Raw genomic sequence first — 23,205 nt, 5'->3', positions numbered from 1 at the left:
TCGTGTCTGACCCTCAGCAACCCCATGGACTGCAGCCTACCAGGCTCTTCCATCCATGGGATTTTCCAGGGAAGAGTACTGGAGTGGGGTGCCATTGCCTTCTCCGAATGAATGCTAAAACTACTGAATTAAAAAAATCTTCAGGGCATAGGATATTTACATGAACTCAAAGCCATCACCTCACAGATGACCTGTTAATTTAAAGTATGTTAGTCGCTCAGTTGTGTCCAACTCTTTGAGACCCCATGGAGTATATATACCCCACTAGGCTTCTCGGTCCATGGAATTCTCCAGACAAGAACTGGAATGGATAGCCATTCCCTTTTCTAGGGGATCTTTCTGACCCAGGGATTGAAACCAGGTCTCCTGCATTTCAGGCAGATTCTTTACCATCTGAGCCACCAAGGAAGCCTTGTTATTACAAAGGGGAACTCTAACCATTAACTATGTGATCAAACTTAGCATCACCCAACAATGGGACAAATTGGCATTGTGCGTCTCCTGATGTGAAGCACTGAGAAACGCAAACACCACCTATGTAGTATTCTTGCCAAAAAAGTTTACCCTGAATCTAACCATGAATAAACAATTAGGCAAATCTAGATTATGGGATGTTCTATAAGACATCTGACATTCTGGACTCTTAAAAACAGTCAAATGTCACAAAAAATAAGAGATACATGACAATCAAATGCAATGAGTGATGCTCACTGGTTCCTTGATCAACACACTCTCCCCTAGGCTATAAAGAGAAAGACATTCTTGAAATAACTGGGTATATATTAGTATGAAGTATATAGTATCATTATATTAATGGTAAATTTCTTAGAGGTAATGATGGTATTTTAGCTATGTAAGGGAATCTTTGTTCTTAGGAGACACACGCTCAAGTATTCAGGTTAAGTGTCATGCTTATAAAAAACTTTAAACGATTTAGCTCATGGAGAGGAGGGGAGGGAGGAATAAAGCAGACAGTTCAGAATGCTAACCACTGGTTAATCTAGGTGAGGCATACAGTGCTCATTATACTACTTTGAGTTCATAGTTTTAAATATTTAAAAGAGTTGATGAGGTTTTATCAAAAGGATAGAGAAGCCAGCTTGAAAAGGTCCCACAAGCTCAAAGATGTAACTAAAAAGAGCATGAAGGATGAGCATGCAAAGGATAACTGTAGTGATCTAAATAATTCAATCAGATTTTAAAAATCAAGGAAAATTCATGAGTCCATACTACTACTTAGAAAATAGAAAGCCAGAGCTTATATTTGAGGTGGAGTTTAACCCATTTTTGGTTACTCCATTTTGACTTACTCTCAAGATTGGTGACTGAAGGGAAAAAATAAGTTTTTAACCTTCTCTTTTTAGTAGGAACTGTATTATAGGGTAACCAACTTTCCCTCTTGAACTGGAGCTATAGTCACAGAAAGATAGCAGCTAATAACAGAAGGAATGATGGAAATTAGAAAGGTGTCACTGATAACCCTCTAAGAAAAAGATGCAGGCAAGGATCATCAACTGGTGTTTAGACCATTCACTAGGAACATGGTTAATAGGGAACTAGACATTTGTACAGTGCCAAAGTAACAACACAGTTTCTTTTCTACTAAGAAGGAGAAAAATATAATATGATTATCACTCTAGCCTAGTGGTCAATCTTACCATGATTAAATGGCAGTTCAAAGAGATGCATCTCCCCCTGATACAATATGAGATGTACACCATCTATGATATAACCTAGCCAATAGTGTTTAAATTGCTTCACTAAGTCTCTACCTCCAAATTTATAGCAAACAGGAATAAAGGGAACAAGTTAAACAATAATGCATATAACCAAGTGAACCAAACCTAGGAAAAATATTCTGCCGGTCTGGTCACTTCAACAAATTAGTTCATGAACAACAGCAATAAATGAAAATTAAAAAAAAATATTAAGGAACCATGTTAGTATAACAGAGACTCAGGATATAACCAGATGTAATACAAGGTCCATAATTAATAATTAAGAGGGGGAGCAGCTTGGAAAAAACATTACTGATCCAGTCTAACTCTTGAGTTTGCAGCAGATGAGAGAATGAAGGCACCCCTGCCCCGCCCCAGGAAAGTGCCTTGCTTAAAATTAAAAGCAATACCGAGAACTCAGGTTTCCACCTACACCCAAACTTTCCCTATCATACTGGCTAACTACTTATCTGACAAGGATGCATGAAACACTAGGCAAATGGAGAAGTATGCAGCATGATTAAAGAGAGAGCAAAAGTCTGGGGCTGGAGCTCAGGAATAATTTTACCTGGACAGGTCCAGGCTGTGAGGCACTCTGGCCAGGTCATTAACCAGTCCCTTCTTCAGGAAGAGTCGAATGATGTTGTTCATGCCATTGTGTTGGGTCTTGGCTGTTGCACTGCTGTAGAAACTGGAGGTGGAGGGGCAGGACTCCATGATAGTACTGATGATACACATCACTGCCTGAAGTCTGGGAGAGAAGTTTGACATCTCTTTCATGTGAACACAGCCCATTCTTAGGCCAAGTCTTCACTAACTTGCTTCAGATAACCCTCTTCCCTTTGTGTTTCCGTCTGGAAGTAACATCTAATGAGGTAAGAACTCACTCCCTGGGTGGAGGCATTCTTCATTTTCTTCAAACATAATTTAAAAAAGTAAAGTTGAATAACCTCCTCCACTTTTTGCTTGAAGACCCTAGTAATATAAGGAAACATCCCTTTTTTTCCCTCTAAGTCATTTACCTACTTTCTCCAACTATCATTAGTCCTTTGGGTATTTTGAAGCACTAGAACTATCTGAGAACCAGATAATGTACAGTGCCAGTATGACCAGAACTCTTGTTCAAATGCAAGGAATTCCATGGGCCAAGAATGGAGTTGGGGGTGCTATTGATTATCAGCACTAAGTCAGGCATGGATTTTACCTGGCATGTTTCTCTGTACTCTCAGCCATAGCCAGTGCCCTTCCCAGGGCTGCTTTTACTTCATTCACAAGGGCCACCTGGGCATCTGTGCCACTCCCTGAGGCAGCCAGGCTTGCGAGGAACAGGCGGGCCAGCGCAGGTGTGTCCTTGTCTTCTGCATTCTGGGTATGCGGGAGGAGGTGGTCCAAGACAAAAGCTAGCACACTGCAGTCCTGAAAAGTCATTAACCATGGCATTTATTCATAAGCATAATTATGCCATACTGTTTGCACATCAACAAGATGCATGCACACAGAACTGATCCTCACTCAGTTAATGATTATCAGGCCCACTTTATAGATGGAAAAAACAAGCCTTAAAGGTGCAAGCTAAGTGAGTAACAAATATAGGTTTTATGCTTCCAAATTCCGTTCATTTCTCAGAAGTTTACATATCTTCATCAATCTGAGGCCCAAAGAAACATGGCTTGCACAAAGAACTTAAGTCAGTGGTGATGATTCAAGCCTTGATTCCTAACTCAATGCTACAATTACTCCACAGTTTCTAATAAAGTATAGTAGTACTGAAACCTATAATGTGCCCAGGACCCTGAGCTAGAAATTGGCAGGGGATGAGAAACACACAGCACAGTCACAGATATGGATATGCAGAAATATTTAATGCAGGATTACCTAAAATAGCAAAAAAAGGCCCAATAATAGGGGAGAAAATTAAGTCAGACTCCTCAACCTCTAAAAATGATTTCTGACTTGATAATTCTGTATCTTAGAAACTTAGCTCTGTTGTCATTCAAGTAGATTTTGGATCAAAACATACTGGCAATTTTGGAACTAGATACAAATGATGGTTACACAACACTGAATGCACTAAATCCCAAAACTGTATACTTTAAAATGCTTAGTTTTATGTGTATTTTACCTCAATTTAAAAAATGCATTGAAGAATTCTAGGCACTGTGAAATTAAGATAGGGTGACCCTGGTTAAGACAGAACTACTAGAGATAAAAAAAATCCCCAGTAGTGAATAAAACACAAAGTTAAAACAATATTGTGAATAAAAGTGTAACATTATCAGTAAAAACTGGAATAAAAGCCTTGCAATTTGGGTGACAATTCCTGAGTGGAATCACGTATTCATGACTGAGTGGAAGGAATATGGATTTGAAACCACAGATCTGGGCTCTAATCCTAGTCCTGCTACTCTGCAGTGTGGTCTTGAGCAAGTTATTGACCCCTCTGAGTCTTCTCTTTTTTCTCTTAAGGACAGCAATACTAACAACCTTGCAGTGCTGAGGGGAGGATTATCAATAGTATCTGTAAAGCACCTATGAGTATCCAGCACCCAGAAGTAGGTCACTTGACACATATTAAATTGCACAAATTAGCAATTAAATGTCTTATTCCACAAGTATGTTATTATTATAACTACAACTGGCATAAGCTTTGAAATAGATGTCTAATGTATATTTAATACACACTCCATAAAGGACTTATATCCAGAATATATAAAGAATTTAGAAGAAGTAAGAATAAGACTTGGACACTTCACAAAAGAGAATATAGCCAAGAAAGACAGGAAATTTTAACCACAATACAATACCAGTATGAACCTATTAGAATAGTTAAAATGAAAAACAGGAATACCAAGTACTGGCAAGGAGGTGAAATAATCCAAACACCTATAGGCTGTGCTGGTGATTATATAGACTGACATGACTGCTCTGGAAAACTTGACACTAGTTGCTAAAGCTTAACAGACCACCAGCAATTCCACTCCTATGCATATACCATCCAACAGAAAATATATGAATTTATGTATGAATTTATATATGTAACACACACACAAAAATCAATGAACTTACATTCACCAGGACATGTATAAGAGTGATTATAGCAATACCACTTTTTAATACTTCTAAAAGGAAAACTAGCCAAATGTCTATAAGCGCTAAAATGGATAAGAAGACTGTGTTACATTCATATAATGAAATTCTATACAGCAATGAAAATAAACTACAACTACACATAAAGATGAATCTTGCAAACATGTTAAGCAACAGAAGCCAGATATAGGAGGACATACTATAAGATTCCACTTATATAAACTACAAAGTCAATTTATGAATGTAAAATAATGGTGAGTTTATGGAAGTTCAAAGGAGAAGGGGAGATGTGCAAAGATGTGCATGGGGTAGCTTTTGTGGGGTTTCTAATGTTTTATTTGAGTTGTAGTCATCCAAGAAAAATTAATTGGTGAATCACTTAGGAGTTGTGTATTTTTGTATGTATTTTAAAGCTTGGATTAAGATAAAAATAGCTTAAAAATGGCAGCTACTTACAGATTCTTTGTCTGCAACATGATTGCCTTTGTTCTACTCACACCCTTTACTGCTTACTAACCATAAAATAACTATGTGACTGCCAAAATAAGGTCTCCTTTGTGAAAAACCCTCCTTGGGCACACCTCTTACATATATGGGAACATGATATGGTTTCTTAAAGTGCCCTTTCACTTGAAAAATACAACCTGAAGATAATTCTGTATCAGGACATATAAAATATGACTTCATTCTTTCCCATGCTCTACTGATGAACATTTAGGCTTTTATATTCTATTTATTACCAATACTGTTACCACATCAGGTGTCTTTGCTCAGGTGTGAATACATCTGGAAGATAAACACCAATATTGTGTATTTCATTTATTCTCCTGTCTCCTAGATACCTTTACGTAGGTGACCCACAGATACCTCTCATATTCCACATTTTCTCTTTGAACCATTTCCTCTTCTAATGAAAGATAAAAAAACATAAAACAAGAAACATCTCTTGAGTTCTTGATTTCACCTTTACCCTCCAAATCCAATCTCATCCATTTCTACTGTTAAAATCTCTCTTCAACTCATTCATTTCCCCCTCTAACTTCATCAAGATCCTATATTACCCTAGATGACTCTATTAGCAGTCCTGACTGGTCTGACTACAACCTTGCCTTTTGCAGTCTCTACTAATGCAGACCAAGTGATTTTCTACAAAACAAGTAATAAACTGTAATCAGCTCATTCCTTGGCAAGTGAGCCTGATGGCTCCAAATCATGGGAAAAAAAGGCGAGCTCATTAACGTGTCTTAAGAGGCCTCTGCCTCTCACCATTGGGCTAGCATGCATGGGTTCCTAGCAAAGTATCCAAGACATAGCAGGTATCCAAATGATGCAAGTATCAAATATTAAGCAAAAATTAGAAATATTACCTCTTTGATCAGCTCAGACTGGCCCACAGTGTAGCTGTAGTTGGCAATCAGGGTAGCAATACCAACATAGGATCTCACCAACTCTGCCAGAAGCCGAAGAATAGTGGAGGTGGGCATTAAAGGTTTGCTGCCCTTGCCTTTCTGCTTGCCTTCCTCAGAGGCCCGGTCCCCTTCTTTATCTTTCTTCCCATCCCGAGACTCCTCCGGAGTTGACACTGTTGAAAAAGAGCCAAACACTGGTTCAATTCCACACAGGAATATTGGCAAAATCAAGTCTTCGGGGGAAAGGATATCACTTCAGGCTACTAGTGCAAATTGAACACCCTCCTCCTACTGCAGTAGAAGGACAGATAACTAAGATGGTCAGGTTTCAGATGTAATCTGTGGATACAGTATGTTCACACATCTTCTGCCATTTCCTTCCTCTTATAATGTTCCAGAAATACAACAGTGCATGTTACCCTCACTAGACAAAATTCTTTAAGTGCAGGGAACGAATCTGATTACACCAAAATGAATAGTGTAGCTATTAGTATATAGTCCAACACAGCTTCCCTGCTGGATCAGTGGTAAAGAATCCACCTGCCGATGCAGGAAGCATGGGTTTGATCCCCCGGTCAGGAAGAGCCCCTGGAGAAGGAAATGGCAACCCACTCTAGTATTCTTGCCTGGAGAATCCCATGGGAAGAGAAGCCTGGTGGGAGATAATCCATGGGGTTGCAAAGAGTCAGACATGACTGAGCGACTAAACAAAAACACAGTCTGTCACACAGTGGGCAATGATGTTTCCCTTGAATGATAGTACCATCATCCATACTATATACTACATATGAGCATTAAGTCCAACAAAATGAACTAACCAATATTTTATTATTAGCCTTTTAAACTTATCTCCATGGACTAGTCTGGTATTAAGGACAACATCTTAACTTAGATTTCAAAGCTCTTTCCTGTCAAGAAGCAGCAGCTCTTGAACTGTCTCATCCACAGGACATTTCTAATTCTTGGCAAGTAGCCAATGGGCTCTGTTGAAACTGCTAGAAAGCAAGAATCCACCATGCAAATGTTATAGCTAGAAGAGTGTCACTGGCACCAAGGTTCTATAATTAGTCTTAGTGGAAGCTACCAAAAGAAATATATGCAGAGGTTTCAAGAAGAGAACTAAAAGATGTTACCATAGCAACCACTACTGGGTTAAGTTACAATTCCATTGGCTTTATTTATTCATTGTATTTCCTTTTGAATTGCAGTGCAGCACAAAATTGTATCAGTTACAGGTGTATAATACAGTGATTCACAATTTTTAATGGCTATTCTTCATTTATAGTTATTATAAAATATTGGTTATATTCCCTAATATATCCTCATAGTTTAGTTTATACCCAATAGTTTGAATTTCTTAATCCCCTACCCCTATACTGCCCCCGCCTAATTCTCCCCACTGGTAATCACTAGTCTGCTCTCTGTATGTTAGTATGCTTCTTTTGTTATATTCACTGGTTTTATTTTTTAGATTCCATGTAAAAGTAATGTCATACAATATTTGTATTTATCTTATTTAACTTAGCATAAGGCCCTCCAATTCCATCCATGTTGCTGCAAATGGCAAAATTTCATTCTTTTTTATGGTCAGTTCCATTAATTTTACCATATAATGAGGGGTGGGTACAGGGTCAGGATGCCATACTATAAAATGGAATAGAGCTCAATAAGAAAACAGGCATGGGTGAAACCTTGATACAGAAAACTGGCCTGAGCCCTTTGGGCCCAGGGCCTTTGATTTACCTGGCTCTGGTCATTAATGGATGCTCCTTAATAACACTGTTGTGCCTATAGCACCAGCTCTCACTGGGGCATTCAAATGGCAGTCTTCTAAAGACCCTATAGAAAGCACTGTAATTTCTGGAGCTGGTAGCAATGGTAAGAAATGAGGCCTACAGTCCTGAGTTGCTGGCTCTAAGGAGATCTGCATGTATTCCTGCATTCCTAAAGAGTATAAAGACTTAATCTGGTCTCAGTTAACAGGGATGGACCTTTTGTTTACAGAATGCTGATCTCACCCCCGAGAAAGTTCACTTAGGCAAGTAAACATGACAATTATGCCTGTATTCCTCTACTGCCTGTCCAGGACACCCAGTTTCTTCAAGTTGTCCTCTCAAGGAATAAGAGCAAAAGAGAAAAGTGAACCCATTACCTTCTCCTTGGGATACCCCAGATGCGGAAGTCTCAGTGGAGGAACCATCTGCAGCAAAGACCTGACTCTATGGAAGAAGAAAACTCCTGAGCCATTATTAATTTCAAAGACAACTGTCCCCAGGTGGCAGGACTCCTTTTCAGGGTACTGGTTGTAAATGTTATTGACTCTCTTTGTCTATCTTTTAACCACATTTCCCATCTATATACTATAACCTGTGGGAAGGTATCATTATAAACAGCCACTAGAAGACTGGCAGAAAAGAGAACAGAGGAAGATGAGAATGAAAAATGAATTAAAGAAACATTTCTAATCCAAGGAGAAAAAAGAAAATCCCAGGGACAACCCAATCTTCATTTTTAGAAAATGGATAATTTATAGATACATCAAAATTAACACCTTTGAAATATTCTTGGCATAAACCCTTTATCCTGTAATAGGTACCAAAAAGAGAAGGAAAATTGAAGGTTGGAACTGACTTACATTAATGGAAAATCCTGTCTGTGTATCAAAGTCACTGCTCTGACGGGTAAGTGACCGGTACTGCTGGTATACGTCATCACCCATGTCTTGCAGGAGCTGGCCAACCTCTTGAGTCATACCCCCTGGTTTAGGATCAGATTTGTCTGCTAGAAAGACAAAAACAAAACAAAACTTTTTAGACTGTGCAATGTTAATGCCCATCTGGAAGGTTGGTCATTTTCCTCCAAGTTGCTACAACTGTCTACATAGTAATATTGCTAGGCTTTGATCAAGAAATATACAGAGAGCAAGATTGAAAGCCTCATTCTATCAATAGTTTTGTGATCGTAGGCAATTTAGTCTCCTCACTGTCCTTAGCTGTCACTGCTAAGCTTAAATGAACATACCTGACACTTTGCCTAGTACAGTGGGAAGTCAATAAATGGATACTATAAATAGCTAGATTATTAGTTTTTAGGGGGGAGGAGAGTTCAGGAGGTGGGTAAAGGTTTTCCAATTGTGGGAAAAGCAAGAAGCTTTATAAAGATCAGAGTACTGTATAAATGAAAAGCACTGAAGTAAAGACTCAGATTTTCTTGACTTGCTAAATGCACTACTCATTAACTTTTGGCAATTCTGTGGGACCTATCAAATAAGTATGTCATGAATAAAATCCAGAAGTATCTGACTGGAATAGAACCTTAGGTTCCAAGGAATTCATTTTTCACTTTCCCAGTACTTAAAAGCAGCACCTTAACTCAGGACAAAAGATAGGGATGGTGGTTTCAAAGGTCAGGAAGCCTAGCCACACCTTGTAATATTGGGCAACAAAGATGTTTTGTTTATGAGAATGAAAACATTAGAGATGACTTGGCATTTTATTTTCAACATGCTCATAAGATGCTATTATCTCCTTTTAAATCTTTGTTCACTCGTACCTGTATGGGATGCAGTCTTATATAAAAGATTTGGGCAATCTCCTTATTCTTATCATTCATTTTTGTTCTTGTTCAAACATCAGTCGTACCCAACTCTGCAACCCCATGGACTGCAGCACGTCAGGCTTCCCTGTCTTTCACTATCTTCCAGTTTGCTCAAATTCATGTCCCATTAAGTTGATGATGCCATCCAACCATCTCATCCTCTGTCGCCCCCTTTTCCTCCTGCCCTCAATCTTTCCCAGAATCAGGGTCTTTTTCAATGAGTCAGCTCTTCACATCAGATTTTGCTGAAGTACTGGAGCTTCAGCTTCAGCATCAGTCCTGCCAATGAATATTCAGGGTTGATTTCCTTTAGGATTGACTGATTTTATCTTCTTGCTGTCCAAGTGGCTTTTAAGAGTCTTCTACAACACCCAGTTCAAAAGCATCAATTCTTCGGTGCTCAGCCTTCTTTATGGTCCAACTCTCACATCCACATATGACTACTGGAAATGCCATAGTTTTGACTATATGGACCTTTGTCGGCATTTTATCATTCCTTGGTCGTACCCTTTTGTCAGACTATTATCATTCATACCGTGTAACTATTAAGTTCTTTAGAGAAGGGGGCTATGTGTCTTATTCATCTTGATTCCTAGAGCATGGGGAAATAGTTGAGAGCTCACTAAGCCATGGGTTGGTTAAAGTGACCTAACCAAAGTGCCAGCCTCCTCAGATGGGCTAGTTACATACCTTCCTCTGGAGCATGGTATGCAGCCAGGGCATTTAGCATGTCATAGATCACTTCCTTGATAGTATCAGGAATGACAGGCAGAGGTGAGGGCTTCAAAGGGGTTGTTTTCACCAGCTGTACAGCATTCGGGCCTTTAATTCTGAGATTCTCAAACTCATCATCTGAAGCTAAGTCAAAGTGAGACAGAGAAAAATCAGTCAATAATAAACAGATACCTACATCTGGTAACTGATAAAGACTAAGAAGTGGAGGGCCACTTCCAAACAATGTTTAAGGAGTTTACTTAGAAAAGCTGGCTTTTACCTTCCCTAAATCCCACAGGATTTAATACAGCAGTATCAAATAGTAAAAAAAGAATACAGGATTTTGATTTGGGGAGATTTGGTTTTAAAACCAAGTTCTGTGACAGGATCTTGGCCAAATTATTTCAATAAACTTTAATTTTCTCGTTCTTGAAAATTTGGGGATTAAAAGAGACCATGCACGAGAAATGCCAAGCACAGGCAGAGCCAGGCTGGGGCTCCCAAAATAATTAGTCCCTTTCCCAACTTTTAATTTAAAAAACAAACCAAAAATCCCCAAACCCCACAGAAAAGCTGAAAGGTTAGTACAAAAACATCCATATACTTTTCATCTAGAATCATCATTTTCCACTCCTAAATATGTCTACCCAAATCTAAGGATCAAGGATATTTTCCTATACAGCCAGAATACAATAATACTCAAGAAATTTAACACAGATACAATTATATTATCTTTTACACAGTAAATATTCTAATTTCTCCAAATCTCCTTTATCTAGAGTCAGCATCCCATTAAGATTGCTGGTTTCTCTCATCTCCTTTTATCTACAAGATCCTTCCATTTTTTCCCCCTTTCATGACATTAATATTTTGGAAAAGAGTCTAGGCCAGTTGTTTTATGGAATGTCTCAAATTTGTACCCATCTAATTTTTTCCTCATAATTATAGCTCAAATATTTTTGGCAAGAATAAACTAATGATACAGCATACTTTCTATTGCATAAGTCACATGTCCACTTATCCCTCAATTATCACTCTACCTATAAACCAATCACTCCATTTGTAATCCCTGTTGTCATATCAAGCTAAATTCTTTGAAGGCAAGGACTAGACTGAATGAGTTCTTGGCATCTCTGGCAGGAATTACTATAGGGCGAAGACCAGAGAAGCTACTGAACTACCTCTGAATTGACTCATTTGATCAACAAGCCAAACATCCCACTGCCTGCCTAAGGAAGTTTTCCAAGCTACAGGCTTCCTCACAGAAAAATTTTGGAGTTATACTAAGCCACAGACCTCAATGTCTCAAAGGCCAGGAGAATAGTAAACTTACCAGTTCCTGAGCCGCGAGGGGCTGGAAGGGCAATGCGGATACAGCAGTTGGCCACTTCTGTGAAAATGTCTGGGTTGCGGCATGCGGCTGGTCCAAGGACACGAAGGATGTAGTTGATCTCCCGAGAGCCGAGGCTGCCAGATACAACACCAGAGGTAGTGCTACCAGCTCCACTTGTAGCTGCTGAGCGAACAACCTAGTAAAGAGGAGGACACTCCTGATTAAAGACCACTTTCTAAAACAAAACTGCATTCCAGGAAGAGTTACCAAGGATTAAAATACCAACCAAGCTCTCCCTCAAGACAGTGGATGAAAGCCTTTTGATCTTTGGGAGGAAGATACACTTGGGTCTTTTGAATTTTAGTCCTTCACAATTCAAAAAAATGTGGCTTGTAAAAAAGTTACAACATTCAGCATACCCCCAAAACTATCAACTATTAGACTAGATGATATGCAATCCTTATAGAAACTGGGAAACATATCTAGATCACTGATCATTCCTCCAAATTAAAGCTCCCAAATTTACGTGCCAGTTCTGAGCCTTCCCACATGCCGTCCCAATTTTAAATCAGAATAGTTCAAACTCTAAAAATAGGTAATACTGACACCCACTTTGTATAAGTTTCAAAGTCAATCATCAGTCTTGAATAATGACAGCCAGGAGTATAGGTTTCTTGAACTAAAACTTGTTAGTAAGGGACTAGGATACCTTCCACCAAGTTCATGTTTTAAAGATCATTCCCTGTAGGATTACTTCACCCAAGACCCTATTTTCCAAACACTGTTTTTTCAGGTTGTAAAAGTACAGTTGACCCTTGAGTAACAGGTCTGAACTGGATAGGTCCACTTATATGCAGATTTTTTTCCCAATAGTAAACACTATAGCCATACCCTTCAGTTTAGCATAATAACCTCCATTATCTTGCCTTTCAGGCTCCAAATCGTAAAATAACTCTCATTCTTTAAATACAGAAAAATGCAATTCCACTATGTGCCATTGTTTATTTATTCTGTCCTTTGTAGGACACTGGATGTCTAGTCTTGATATTACAAGCAGTTCTACAGTGAACATTCTTGTATATGTACCTTGGCATACTTGACTTTAGTTATCAGATAAATTCTTGGCCACAGAATTTCTAGGTCAAAGAGTATCTTAAACTGACAATACCAAATTACCCCCCAATGTGGTTGTATCAATTTCCACTCCTACAAAAAGTAGGTGTATGCCTAGTTCTCCACTCCTGTACCTGCAGTGGATATTATCAAGCATTTACATTTTGCCACTTGAAACATTAAAACTGCCAGTGATATTCCTTCGTTCCCTATACCCCCAAATAAAATTTCCTTTAAGTTTAGAAACTTTTCTGTCGTCCAACAAGAACCTATATAGTTTTTCCTAGCATTTAAAAAGTTGTTTAAGCTTTAAACATTTTAAAAGTGTTTTTAAGTCAGAATACTGTCTGTGTATATAGTTGTTTCTTCTCTGTTGGGCTGTCTCCTAACATTGGATCAATGTACACGCTGTCTTTAACAGCCCTCCTTCTTTTGGCCTTGCTCCTATCAGGTGAAATCAAATAAGCTGGCTGAGGAAGAATTATCTGAAGAATGTGAGATATATACTCATATACACAAAGAAGTATGAAGTGGCATCAAAATAATTTACACCTTTTGATCCAATTTCTAAGCATTTATAAGAAAAACAATCATAAATGTGACAAGGCTATGCACAAAAATGTGAATAGCAACACTACATATAAATGTGGGAAACAATGTTCCAAGAGAGGAAATTGGTAGTGAAGTTCAGTAACATTCACCTGATGACTGCTGACAAAGAATTAGCAGAGGAAAGAAGAGTCTGTAAAGTATGGTGGAAAAAAAGCCTTACTAGTAAGATGTTAGCCCCTAACCCTTCTGTTGAAGTCTTAAGTTGATGTCATAAAGGTTTTTATTTTTGTAATTACTTTCTTCTATTGCTTTATGTGTTTCCTAAAATTAACATATAAACCTCAGTTTTCATGTGCACAATGTGTATTTGTAAAGAACTTTTCCTAGTCATAAACATTCCAAAAACTTTACTATAATCAACGCTTGAATATTGTGGGGGTTAGGGGCACCAGCCCTCCATGCTGTTGAAAATCCACGTATAACTTATAGTTGGCTCTCCATATCTGAGGTTCTGTATCTGCGAATTCAACCAACTGATTGTGGTAGTACTTTAGTGTTTACTATTAGAAAAAAATCTTTATATAAGTGGACCTGTGCAGTTCAAATTTATTATTCAAGGATAAACTTCATTTTTACAATCCCCAAAACACAATGGTTGGAAAATAGGCTCTTAGGTGAAGAGGATTTTCTGGATAAGAGCTATCACTAATTTAGGGGTAAAAAAATCCTATTTTCTAGTACTTTTTAAATGTTACTCAATGGGATTATCTATCATATCTAAGCAAGCACCTGAGGACACAGCTGGGAAATTTTGCTGGGCAGAGCATATATATAACACATAGCTATATACCCAAAGAAGAACCAGAAGTCGATCTGTTCTGAGACCAAGGAGAACAAAGTATGATATAAAGCTAAACCCCACTGGACACCAAAGACTCACCTTTTCCATGGTATGGCGCAGGGTGCAGGGGTCCTCAATGATGTGTCTTAAGAGAAGGGTAACCAGGGGAGTAAACCCATTGAAGCCTGAACTCTGGGTCAAATTTAAGATCATGCGAGTACTCTTCAGCTCTGCAAACATCATGGCATATTTGTGGTCTCGGGTGAGCCTCAGGCATAGGCGAAGGGTGGCATGCAAAGTGTCTGGATCCACAGGGACGCCTAGCATGCTCACACAGGCCCGGATTAAAACAGTCACCATATCCTCTGTCAGGCCCTGGATCAAGATCTCCCCAATTTTTGTTTCTTCCAGGCTTGTCTCCTTTTCAGTATTTGTACTGTCTAGGGCCAAGGGGGTATCTACAAATGGGAAGAGTAAGTGTTCAGACAGTTAACTTGACATTTCCTTCCATCCTCTCCCTCTGAAGTAACCAAACACTTGGGTGCTATTAAGACAAACATACCAAACATCAATTCAAAGACCAGATGAAAAAGGATATAAAAATGAAAACTATATATCTTTAAGTCACCAAGCAATCTGAAGGGTAAGAAATCACTCATGATGAAACTGGTCAGAATTTAAGCCATAAAGGCACATTAGCTTTATTGTAAGACCCTCCTTGAAAGATTCAAAACTGAAAGTCCATACCACTGGTTTTATTTTCTTTACGTTTGATATCCATTTCTTTGCTTTCTTCCAGTGTCTTCTCTAGTTCCTGTCCATTGCTGTTTTTAGAATTTTTATTCAAGCGTGGTACCCTCAGGAGTGTCAGCATCACAGGACGCCGGTTCCCTGTTTCTTCATTAACCTAGGAATTCAAGCAGACAAAAATATCTCTATAGAAAAAAGAATTTTAAGGGGAAATGGGGGAATTGGGACTCAGTGGCAAAATGCTGTAACAGGAAGGAATTTTGGCAATTTATCCCATCCCTATTATTTACAGAAAGAAACCCTGAAGGTCCTAAGAAAGAAAATGGCATACACGAGGCCCTACAGCAAGTTATGAAACTTTCCAGTAGAGCAGACACCATATCCCAACAACTCCCTAATCCTTGACTGAACACTTAAATTGATTTCCAGGTGGGACAGTATCAAATTGCGAAGACTCCTGGCCTAAATTATAGCTTTAGAAAGACTCAGTTCTCTGAAAACTATACCCCATTTAGTAATGGTAATACTGTTCATATAACATGTCAGGACTGCTGGTTCGGGAAGAAGCAAATGGAAAGGCATACTTGGCACATTCCCGTCCTTCAATCAAGTTTACGGCATCGAGTGAACATGTACCTGTACCATTGTAGTGAACTGGACAGTGTATCTTCTTCGGCCTGCAGTGAAACGCACACTTGTCTCTCCAGATTTCCAGGCAGAATCAATAGTGCTGTTGTTGCTTGCACTGTAACTACACCAACGTCCAGAGCGGTCATCAAACCAGCGCCAGTTGTTGTTGTTAGATTGTAGGTACTAAATATAAGAGCATAAAGTTTTACTATATTTCCTTATAATGTTGACTCTTAGAAGAAACAGTAATTTCATCAGTGTTCATTGCTAAAACTAACCCAGAAAAAGGAAATACACTGGACATTTATTATACTTTGCAAACCGAGAGATAAGTTTTCATATACCTTATCCCTCACGTCCCTGAGGTTCTCCATAGGAACAAAACACTCTCTACTCTTTTCCTGTGATCCTTTCCTTTTGTTTCCAACTATTTTCCACAGAAGGTAAACATTATTTTAGATGTACTGAAACAAAAGTTCTGTTTCTGGGAAGGTACTGAGATGATGTGGCATATATAATTTTTATATAAGGAGCACTTGCTTTTGGAGGAACTGTTGCACACTCAGCCCTTCACATAACAGAAGAGCCACTCCTCCTCTGGAGACAACACACATCTTTAACATTCACTTCCAGGGTAAATTCTCGGACCTTTTAGCAAGCAGCTCCATCAAAGAAACTAAATTCTAACTTCCAATTCAGAAGAGAACTCTAATTATCAAGATCCCTCAAGAGATTTATGCCTTGATCAGAGAGCTTTACATTTTTTTTAATACCACTATCCCGTATTTTCTTCTGGTCTATTCTTGCCTCAAGAAGCTCAGCTGTTCTGCTCACCATATACACGGTATATAAAACATACTGTTTTATGTACCTTAGTCATTTGGGCTCTCCTCTTTGAGGAAATGGCTGTTTTTTCATAGAAATCAATCAGAAGCAACACTGGAGTGATCCACCTAAAACAGAAGAAATTATTTACTCTGGGCAAACCAGAAACCTGTGCAACATGGGAAAACTTATCTTGATTTTATCAGGTACAATTTTCAAACTATAAAAGGTATCCAAGATTCATCCCATACATGCCCCAGGAAACTGCATGATTCAAGTCCTGAACTTAAGGGCCCAAAGGCCCAGAGAAATAGAAATGAAACCAGGAGAGATACAGGGTCACTCACTTTGGGGTCTGGACCTCCTTTTGTTCCTTGGCGGCCTGTAGGCAGGGCTGAACCACTTCCAAGAGTTTGATTAGGACATTAAGGATGCCACTAGATTCAACCACCCAAGCACAAGGTAGCTTCAATTCCTGATTGATTAATCAAAGAGAAAAAAAATAACAACTTCTACTCAGTTTCAAGGATTACTACGGTAAAAGAAAAGTGAACACTAATGGAATTGGTTGAATTCAAATTTCACTTCCACCACTTACCAGTGTGATCTGAGATGTATTATTACTTAAATTCTCTAGGCCTTAGTTTCCTCTTGGGTCAAAGGGAATAATAATGTTTATATCTCCAGGTTAATTGCCAACACAGTGTACATTAGTACGTGCTTAATGTGGAAACTATTACTAATATGATTAATATCATTAAGAACTGTTATCTAGGGTAGCTTAAAAGCTTCTGATTTACAGAGAACCTTTCTAATCATCCAAGATGGAATAATTAAACACAGCAACAAAGTTAAATAGTTCCTCTTATAGGGGCTACATAAAGCATTATTGATGTAACAGGAAATCACTGGAAATAATTTAAATAAATGGCCAACAATAGGTGATACTTAAACTAGGGGACATTGAAAAGATGGAATAATATATACATGACATGGTAAATATTCATAATATAATACTTGAAAGAACACAAAACTTTCTAAACACTCTGATCCTGACTGTTTAAACATATAGGAAAAAAGACCAGAAGAAAGAGTGTCATTTGTGATTTTTTTTTAAAGGGGGAGGGGCTCATGAGTAATTTCTCATTATAATGTTATTGGGGACCCCAGCATTCAGAACTTTGCAATCTTTCCCACAAGTATCTATTCACAAGTGTTATATAATAAGAATCACCACTTCCATTATAAAGGAAAGCCCCAAGACTGTAGACATCAAGTATGACACATATTGTACTTAACTCCAATATGCTATAAAGGGTTTACTCCATTAAATCCAGGTTTTACCATTAAACATGATAAGCTAAAAATGAAGAGTCACTTGTTCAAGGTTAGTTGCCTCCTAATTCCTACGTTGGTTGGAATAAGAACATGCTTTACCTCAAATAATCTGCTGATTAACCAGGTTAGAAAGACCAGTTAGATTCTATTCGACACCTATTACCAAATTCCATATCCTACCCCACTGCTAGTTAGATTTCCTCAGAGAAGCCAAAAGAAATCCACAACTTACAGTCATTCTAAGTACCTTCTTCTAATTACACCCCATCCTCTAGTCCTGTAAGACCCAATTCAATTAACATTTGTTCTGAGAAGCACTTCTCTTATTATCCAGACGTCCCTGAACTCAAGATTATTACCATTCATGTAGCACAGAATGCTGTATTTTATACTTAATTATGTGCATTACTGGGCTTCCCAGATGGTACTGGTGGTAAAGAACCTGCCTTCCGATGCAAAAAACATAAGAGACACAGGTTTGATCCCTGGGTCGGGAAGATTCCTGGGAGGAGGGCATGGCAACCCATTCCAGTGTTCTTGCCTGGAGAATCTCTCGGACAGAGGAGCCTCGCGGGCTACAGTTCATAGGGTTGCAAAGAGTTGGACACGAGTGACAGCACACACGCACACGTGCATTATAGCCTATCAGAAACTGTAGGCTCATGAAATGCAGACATGTCCTACATTTCTCTATACCTTCTACAGTGTCTCAAATGCTAGGTGTTTGATGATTCTTTGATGAATGAGTAACAGGGACCAAAAGGTCTAAATCTTACCTCAAAAAGCAGTGTTAAAAGCAAGATTCTAGTGGCCAAATTAGAGGCCTGGGGTAGAGTGGCCATCTGACTGATCCACTCTGATACAGTTTTTGTGTCACTTGTTGTCAGGGGAAGAGCAGCTTTGATCAATACATCAGCAGCTTCCCACACCTAGAAAAGCAGGAAAGGAGCCAAGATAAATAACTGTAGAGAGAGTATGATGAGTTTTGTCAAAACATTCTCAACCTTGTAAAATACCCCCTCCACCTCTAACACATTCATTGAAGGAGACTGGGTAAATATTAACATATTTACTATAGGCATTTGGTGTCTGTATAAAAAGATGTATGTTATTAAAGAAAAGCTTCTAGAAATTATTTTCTTAAGACTAGATTACAAGAAGTCTAAATTCTAAGTTTAAACAATGAGTATTTTAAAAATTTCTGGTGCACAAATACAGTCAACTCTACACAGGTTCTACCCACTTTAAATCTTTCATTATACCCGCTTCAGAATTATCATGAAAAACAGAGAGAAAAAAACAAAACAAAACAAAACCTCAGCATGTTAGAAACATTGGTCATGCTTTAGCATGCATGTTGAAAATCTCTTGTAATTTTATATAATTGCTCCTTTCTATTAAGGTTTAAAACAAACTTCTATAAGTTCTTGATATAAAGAAAACTAAAGATTGGTCATATCGTGTGGGGAAGAAAAAGCTTTATCCAGTTTGACTTTTACTCCTGTGATGTTTCCATACACTAAAATTATGTTTAAATATATCAGTTTTTAATTTCTTCCTGTCTCTCAACTGAAAAAAATGTATAGAATAAGATTCCAATGATTTAAATAAATAAATCATAAAAAAAGGAAAGGAAATATAACCAAAATGTTAACTGGCTATGTGGGAATTTAGGGTGGTTTATTTCTTATTCTATTTCAACACTAGCATACATTAATTTCATAATGAGAAAAACACTGCTTAAAAAAGACAAACAACAGGTCACAACTACTGATCAAAATGGGGACTCATTTGTCAAAAGACTATTACATAGGAGGAGAGGGAAAAACATTTAGTTAGTTCAGGGGGCTTAATTTGGCTCAAGAGTGAGAGACATTTTTGACATTTTAGATGAATCTAAGAAGTGATACATAGAAAAAGAGAGCTTGTTTTTTCCTTTCAAAGACTTTCTGGCCCCTGGAGAACTTACCTGATTGACTACTTGCTTCAGAATCATGTCTCGATAGTCTGCTCCATTTCGCTTGATTGCTGTCATGATCAGATCACACACTCGGTATACAGTGTCTGGCAACTCATCAAGAAGGTGAAAGCAGCCTGGCAACATTGTATCTGTGAAAGTGTGGAGCTCATCTTGCTCCAATGGATCAGCATCCTGGAACTTCTCTAGACATTTAGCCTCTTCCTCTTCCTGCTTTTCTCGAGCTTTCCGTTCCTCCTCTTCCTTTCGGCAAGCAACTTCCTAGAGGCAGGGAAGGAAGAGTGAGAGGATATGGGACAGTTGAAGGAAGAAAGTGAGGAGACTCTAATAATGTATCTGCCCTACCACATAAATATTCTCTACCTTCTCCTCAATCAGGTGGTACATTCATTAGGGTGTGGCAATGAGTATAAAGGCAGCTAGACAGGCTAATGCAAGACAGCAGGACACCTCCAATCCTCAAAGTGCTGGAAACTTATTTGCATCATTTGACATCACCTCCCACAAAAATCATTTGTAGACAATTGTCCTGCATTCTCTCCAGGTAGTAATTATTACCTAGATTCCAAGGTAATAAAGACAGCCAAGTTTGGCCTAATGAGCACTACCAAGTACATTTTGGGCCTCTTATTTGACAATAATATTAATGCTTCATCTGTTTCACATAAAGCTTCAGGTCAATGTAATGTAGACTAGCGATGGCAAGGCTGGGATGAATGAGTACTCCCATGTCTTTGTTTAGACTTTATTTCCAGCAGTTACCAAACAGTAATAGCAGAATGTTCATAGAAACACTAAGATCACTGTGTCAGACCCTCTTGGAAGCCCCATTTCCTAGTTACCTCAGGTGACTCTGCTCTTTGATCCATTGGGATATCCTGTCCCAGAGACATGGCAATCGCTCTCATCATCTGGTCCTCTTCAGACATACTCAGATCCTAAAGAGCAACAAAAGAAAATCCAGCAACTACACATACCCTAATCATAAGGAATCAGACATCCTGGGCTCAAACTTTAGAGAAGAACAGAGAAGGCTCTGAATGCTGCTCTGTAGAATCAAATTCAATTAGGCTTACCTGGTCACCACGAGAACAAGAGGGAAAAACCACAACAAAACTAAACAGGAAAGGATCTTCAATATGACCACCTATTTGGCATTTCAGAAAAGAGAGCCTCTCCTATTACTTTCTGCCTATGGATAATTTAAGAGTTCTTTTGCAAAGTCCAGTAAAATTTGCCTGACTAAGAGAGAGAAAGCTTCTGCTCCTTATATTCTAGAGCTGTAAGAGTTAGCGTGTAAAGAAAATATTGGCATGGAGAAGTAAAGCACATTAGCAGCCATACCAACACCCTGAGAGATCAGAGCCCCTGAGCCAACTCACCCGAACAACTCCTCCCATGATCGGGGGAGGGTGGGTTAGAAGGTACTCTGTGGCCTGCTCCATGGTACTGGTGTTCAACAGGGCCTCCATGGCATGTTCCCTTGTGAAGCCCATGTCCATGAGCTACAAAAAGAATGCAGGATCTCAAAGAACCATGGTAAGAGAGAAATCCAAACACATTGTAAAAAAAAAAAAAAAAAAGAGGAATCCTTTTAAGATGGAGACAAGTTCTTCTAACTTCATATGAACTGAGAATATTTATAAAGCTAAGTCAGTTAGATAACATGAATGATCCTTTCTGCATGGTGCTTCCATACCATTTAAACAGAGCTACATAATGAGGCAAGGAGTCAAAGTGATTCCCAATTCCATCCTTCAAGAAAATTCAGCTAGATGGCCATTTTCCTTAGCAAGATTATTCTAAGACTGAGACTCACACATAGAAGCAAAACTTGGTCCCACTTTTCTTGAAGACAGACTGGCAACAGAACAAGAGCCTGAAAAACTAACCCAGGAAACCTACAACTAGGAAATAATCATGAGATACATAGAAAGATTTGTAGAGAATGAAGCTATACACCACAGCTTTACAACACCAAATAATAAGAAAATCAACATATCCAGCAATATAAGAATGACTAAGAAGTAAAAAAGACCTAGTTTCTTAAAGACAGCAGTATAAATCTACGTTCTGTATGATGCTGCTAGGTAAAAATTAGGCACAGAATTAAGTGGTGAAAATAAGGATACAATGATTATCTTGTGTGGCATCATTATGAATGCCTTTAGAAAGTATTTTGGTATATTTCTAAGTTTTCTTAAAGTGAACACTTAACCATTATAATAAAAATGTGGCATGTACATACAGAAGACATTTGAACAGGATTCTAGATATAATGCTGTTTGAGATTGAAATGTCAGGATCATAAGGTGCATCCCCTCCCCCACTTCTGGCCTCCAACTATTTTAAATTTAAAATATGAAAACAGTTTTGTAGGTGAGTAAGGTTTCCAAAAGCTCTTGTTGGAAAATACATTTGGGTCACAATGTCCCTTCTCTTTACAGATCCATCAGAAAGTAGCTGAGGACAGTTTGCCTCCAAAGAACATAGCAGCCACAGTCTACTGAGAATACGTAAAAGAATTCCAATACTAAACAAGATGCTTGGGAGGACACAGATCTTTTACCTATTAGGAGTACTGAAATGACACTTCAGCTTTCTCGGGAGAAAAAGTAAGAAAGAGAGCAAATTTAAACCTATCTCCTAACAGGACTGGGCATTTAGAAACTTAGAAACCTGACAGACCACACACTCTCAGGTGCAAAGTCTGGGCCCTGGAGTGTGAGGTCAGAATCCCACCTGTTGTAGTTGTTGCTGGTTGACTTGAGGTTCCCGGCGAGAGCCACCTTCTTCTTGTCCTGTATCCTCTTCTCCTCGAGATCCCTCCTTTTCTTTGCTCAGTCTCTCTCGAATCACAGGTTCTCCTCGGAGGATGTGGCACAGGATGGCTAGCATGGACTCAGCCATTCGCCCACCATACACTTTCAAGGGTTTCCGGTTCCACAGGTTCTTGATGCAAGTAAATGCTGCCTGTAAGTCATTTGAAAAGCTATGTGAAGACCATTTTGTCTCAATTCAAAACCCCAGGAAAAATAAGTCAAAGATCTGTGAGATAGTCCTTCCACAATCAATGCTAACAACAAAATTTCAGGCAGTACTGAGGGGGTCCAAGGAAGCACAGAGAAGGGGGCATTAAACCCAACCTAGAAGTTGCAATCTGGAGTTTACAGTTCAAAGGTTTACACCACAGAAAATTATCAAGTGGTCTGCAATGCATTCTGCAAGGCAGCCCTACCTCGGAGTAGGATCCAGTGGTTCTCCACCAGTCAAATTATTTCACTAAGGAGGACAAAAGAGGGTGGGAGCTACCTAGTTGG

At 38.7% G+C, this 23,205-nt stretch overlaps 1 protein-coding gene across 25 annotated transcripts in view; it reads right to left on the bottom strand.

The window, feature by feature from the left end:
* HUWE1 (HECT, UBA and WWE domain containing E3 ubiquitin protein ligase 1) overlaps positions 1 to 23,205 on the bottom strand; it is a 157,410-nt gene that overhangs the window by 29,274 nt on the left and 104,931 nt on the right. For 21 of the 25 annotated variants that reach the window (XM_025276922.2, XM_025276919.2, XM_025276925.2 and 18 more), the window contains 17 exons: positions 22,628 to 22,858; positions 21,268 to 21,390; positions 20,728 to 20,823; positions 19,877 to 20,146; positions 18,684 to 18,836; positions 16,917 to 17,044; positions 16,616 to 16,697; positions 15,751 to 15,927; positions 15,112 to 15,271; positions 14,464 to 14,822; positions 11,859 to 12,054; positions 10,502 to 10,669; positions 8,850 to 8,995; positions 8,367 to 8,433; positions 6,173 to 6,387; positions 2,923 to 3,134; positions 2,287 to 2,469 (listed from right to left, as the gene is read on the bottom strand). In XM_025276922.2, the coding sequence (XP_025132707.1) occupies positions 2,287 to 2,469; positions 2,923 to 3,134; positions 6,173 to 6,387; positions 8,367 to 8,433; positions 8,850 to 8,995; positions 10,502 to 10,669; positions 11,859 to 12,054; positions 14,464 to 14,822; positions 15,112 to 15,271; positions 15,751 to 15,927; positions 16,616 to 16,697; positions 16,917 to 17,044; positions 18,684 to 18,836; positions 19,877 to 20,146; positions 20,728 to 20,823; positions 21,268 to 21,390; positions 22,628 to 22,858 (2,966 nt within the window). The remainder of the gene's footprint in view (positions 1 to 2,286; positions 2,470 to 2,922; positions 3,135 to 6,172; positions 6,388 to 8,366; positions 8,434 to 8,849; positions 8,996 to 10,501; positions 10,670 to 11,858; positions 12,055 to 14,463; positions 14,823 to 15,111; positions 15,272 to 15,750; positions 15,928 to 16,615; positions 16,698 to 16,916; positions 17,045 to 18,683; positions 18,837 to 19,876; positions 20,147 to 20,727; positions 20,824 to 21,267; positions 21,391 to 22,627; positions 22,859 to 23,205) is intronic. The other 4 variants (XM_044936856.1, XM_044936859.1, XM_044936849.1 and 1 more) reach the window with 2 other exon arrangements.

This window comes from Bubalus bubalis, chromosome X (assembly GCF_019923935.1).
Source record: "Bubalus bubalis isolate 160015118507 breed Murrah chromosome X, NDDB_SH_1, whole genome shotgun sequence".
Taxonomy (NCBI): Eukaryota; Metazoa; Chordata; class Mammalia; order Artiodactyla; family Bovidae; genus Bubalus; species Bubalus bubalis.
The sequence above is the reverse complement of the archived record's forward strand: the minus strand, read 5'-3'. Positions and strand labels throughout refer to the sequence as shown.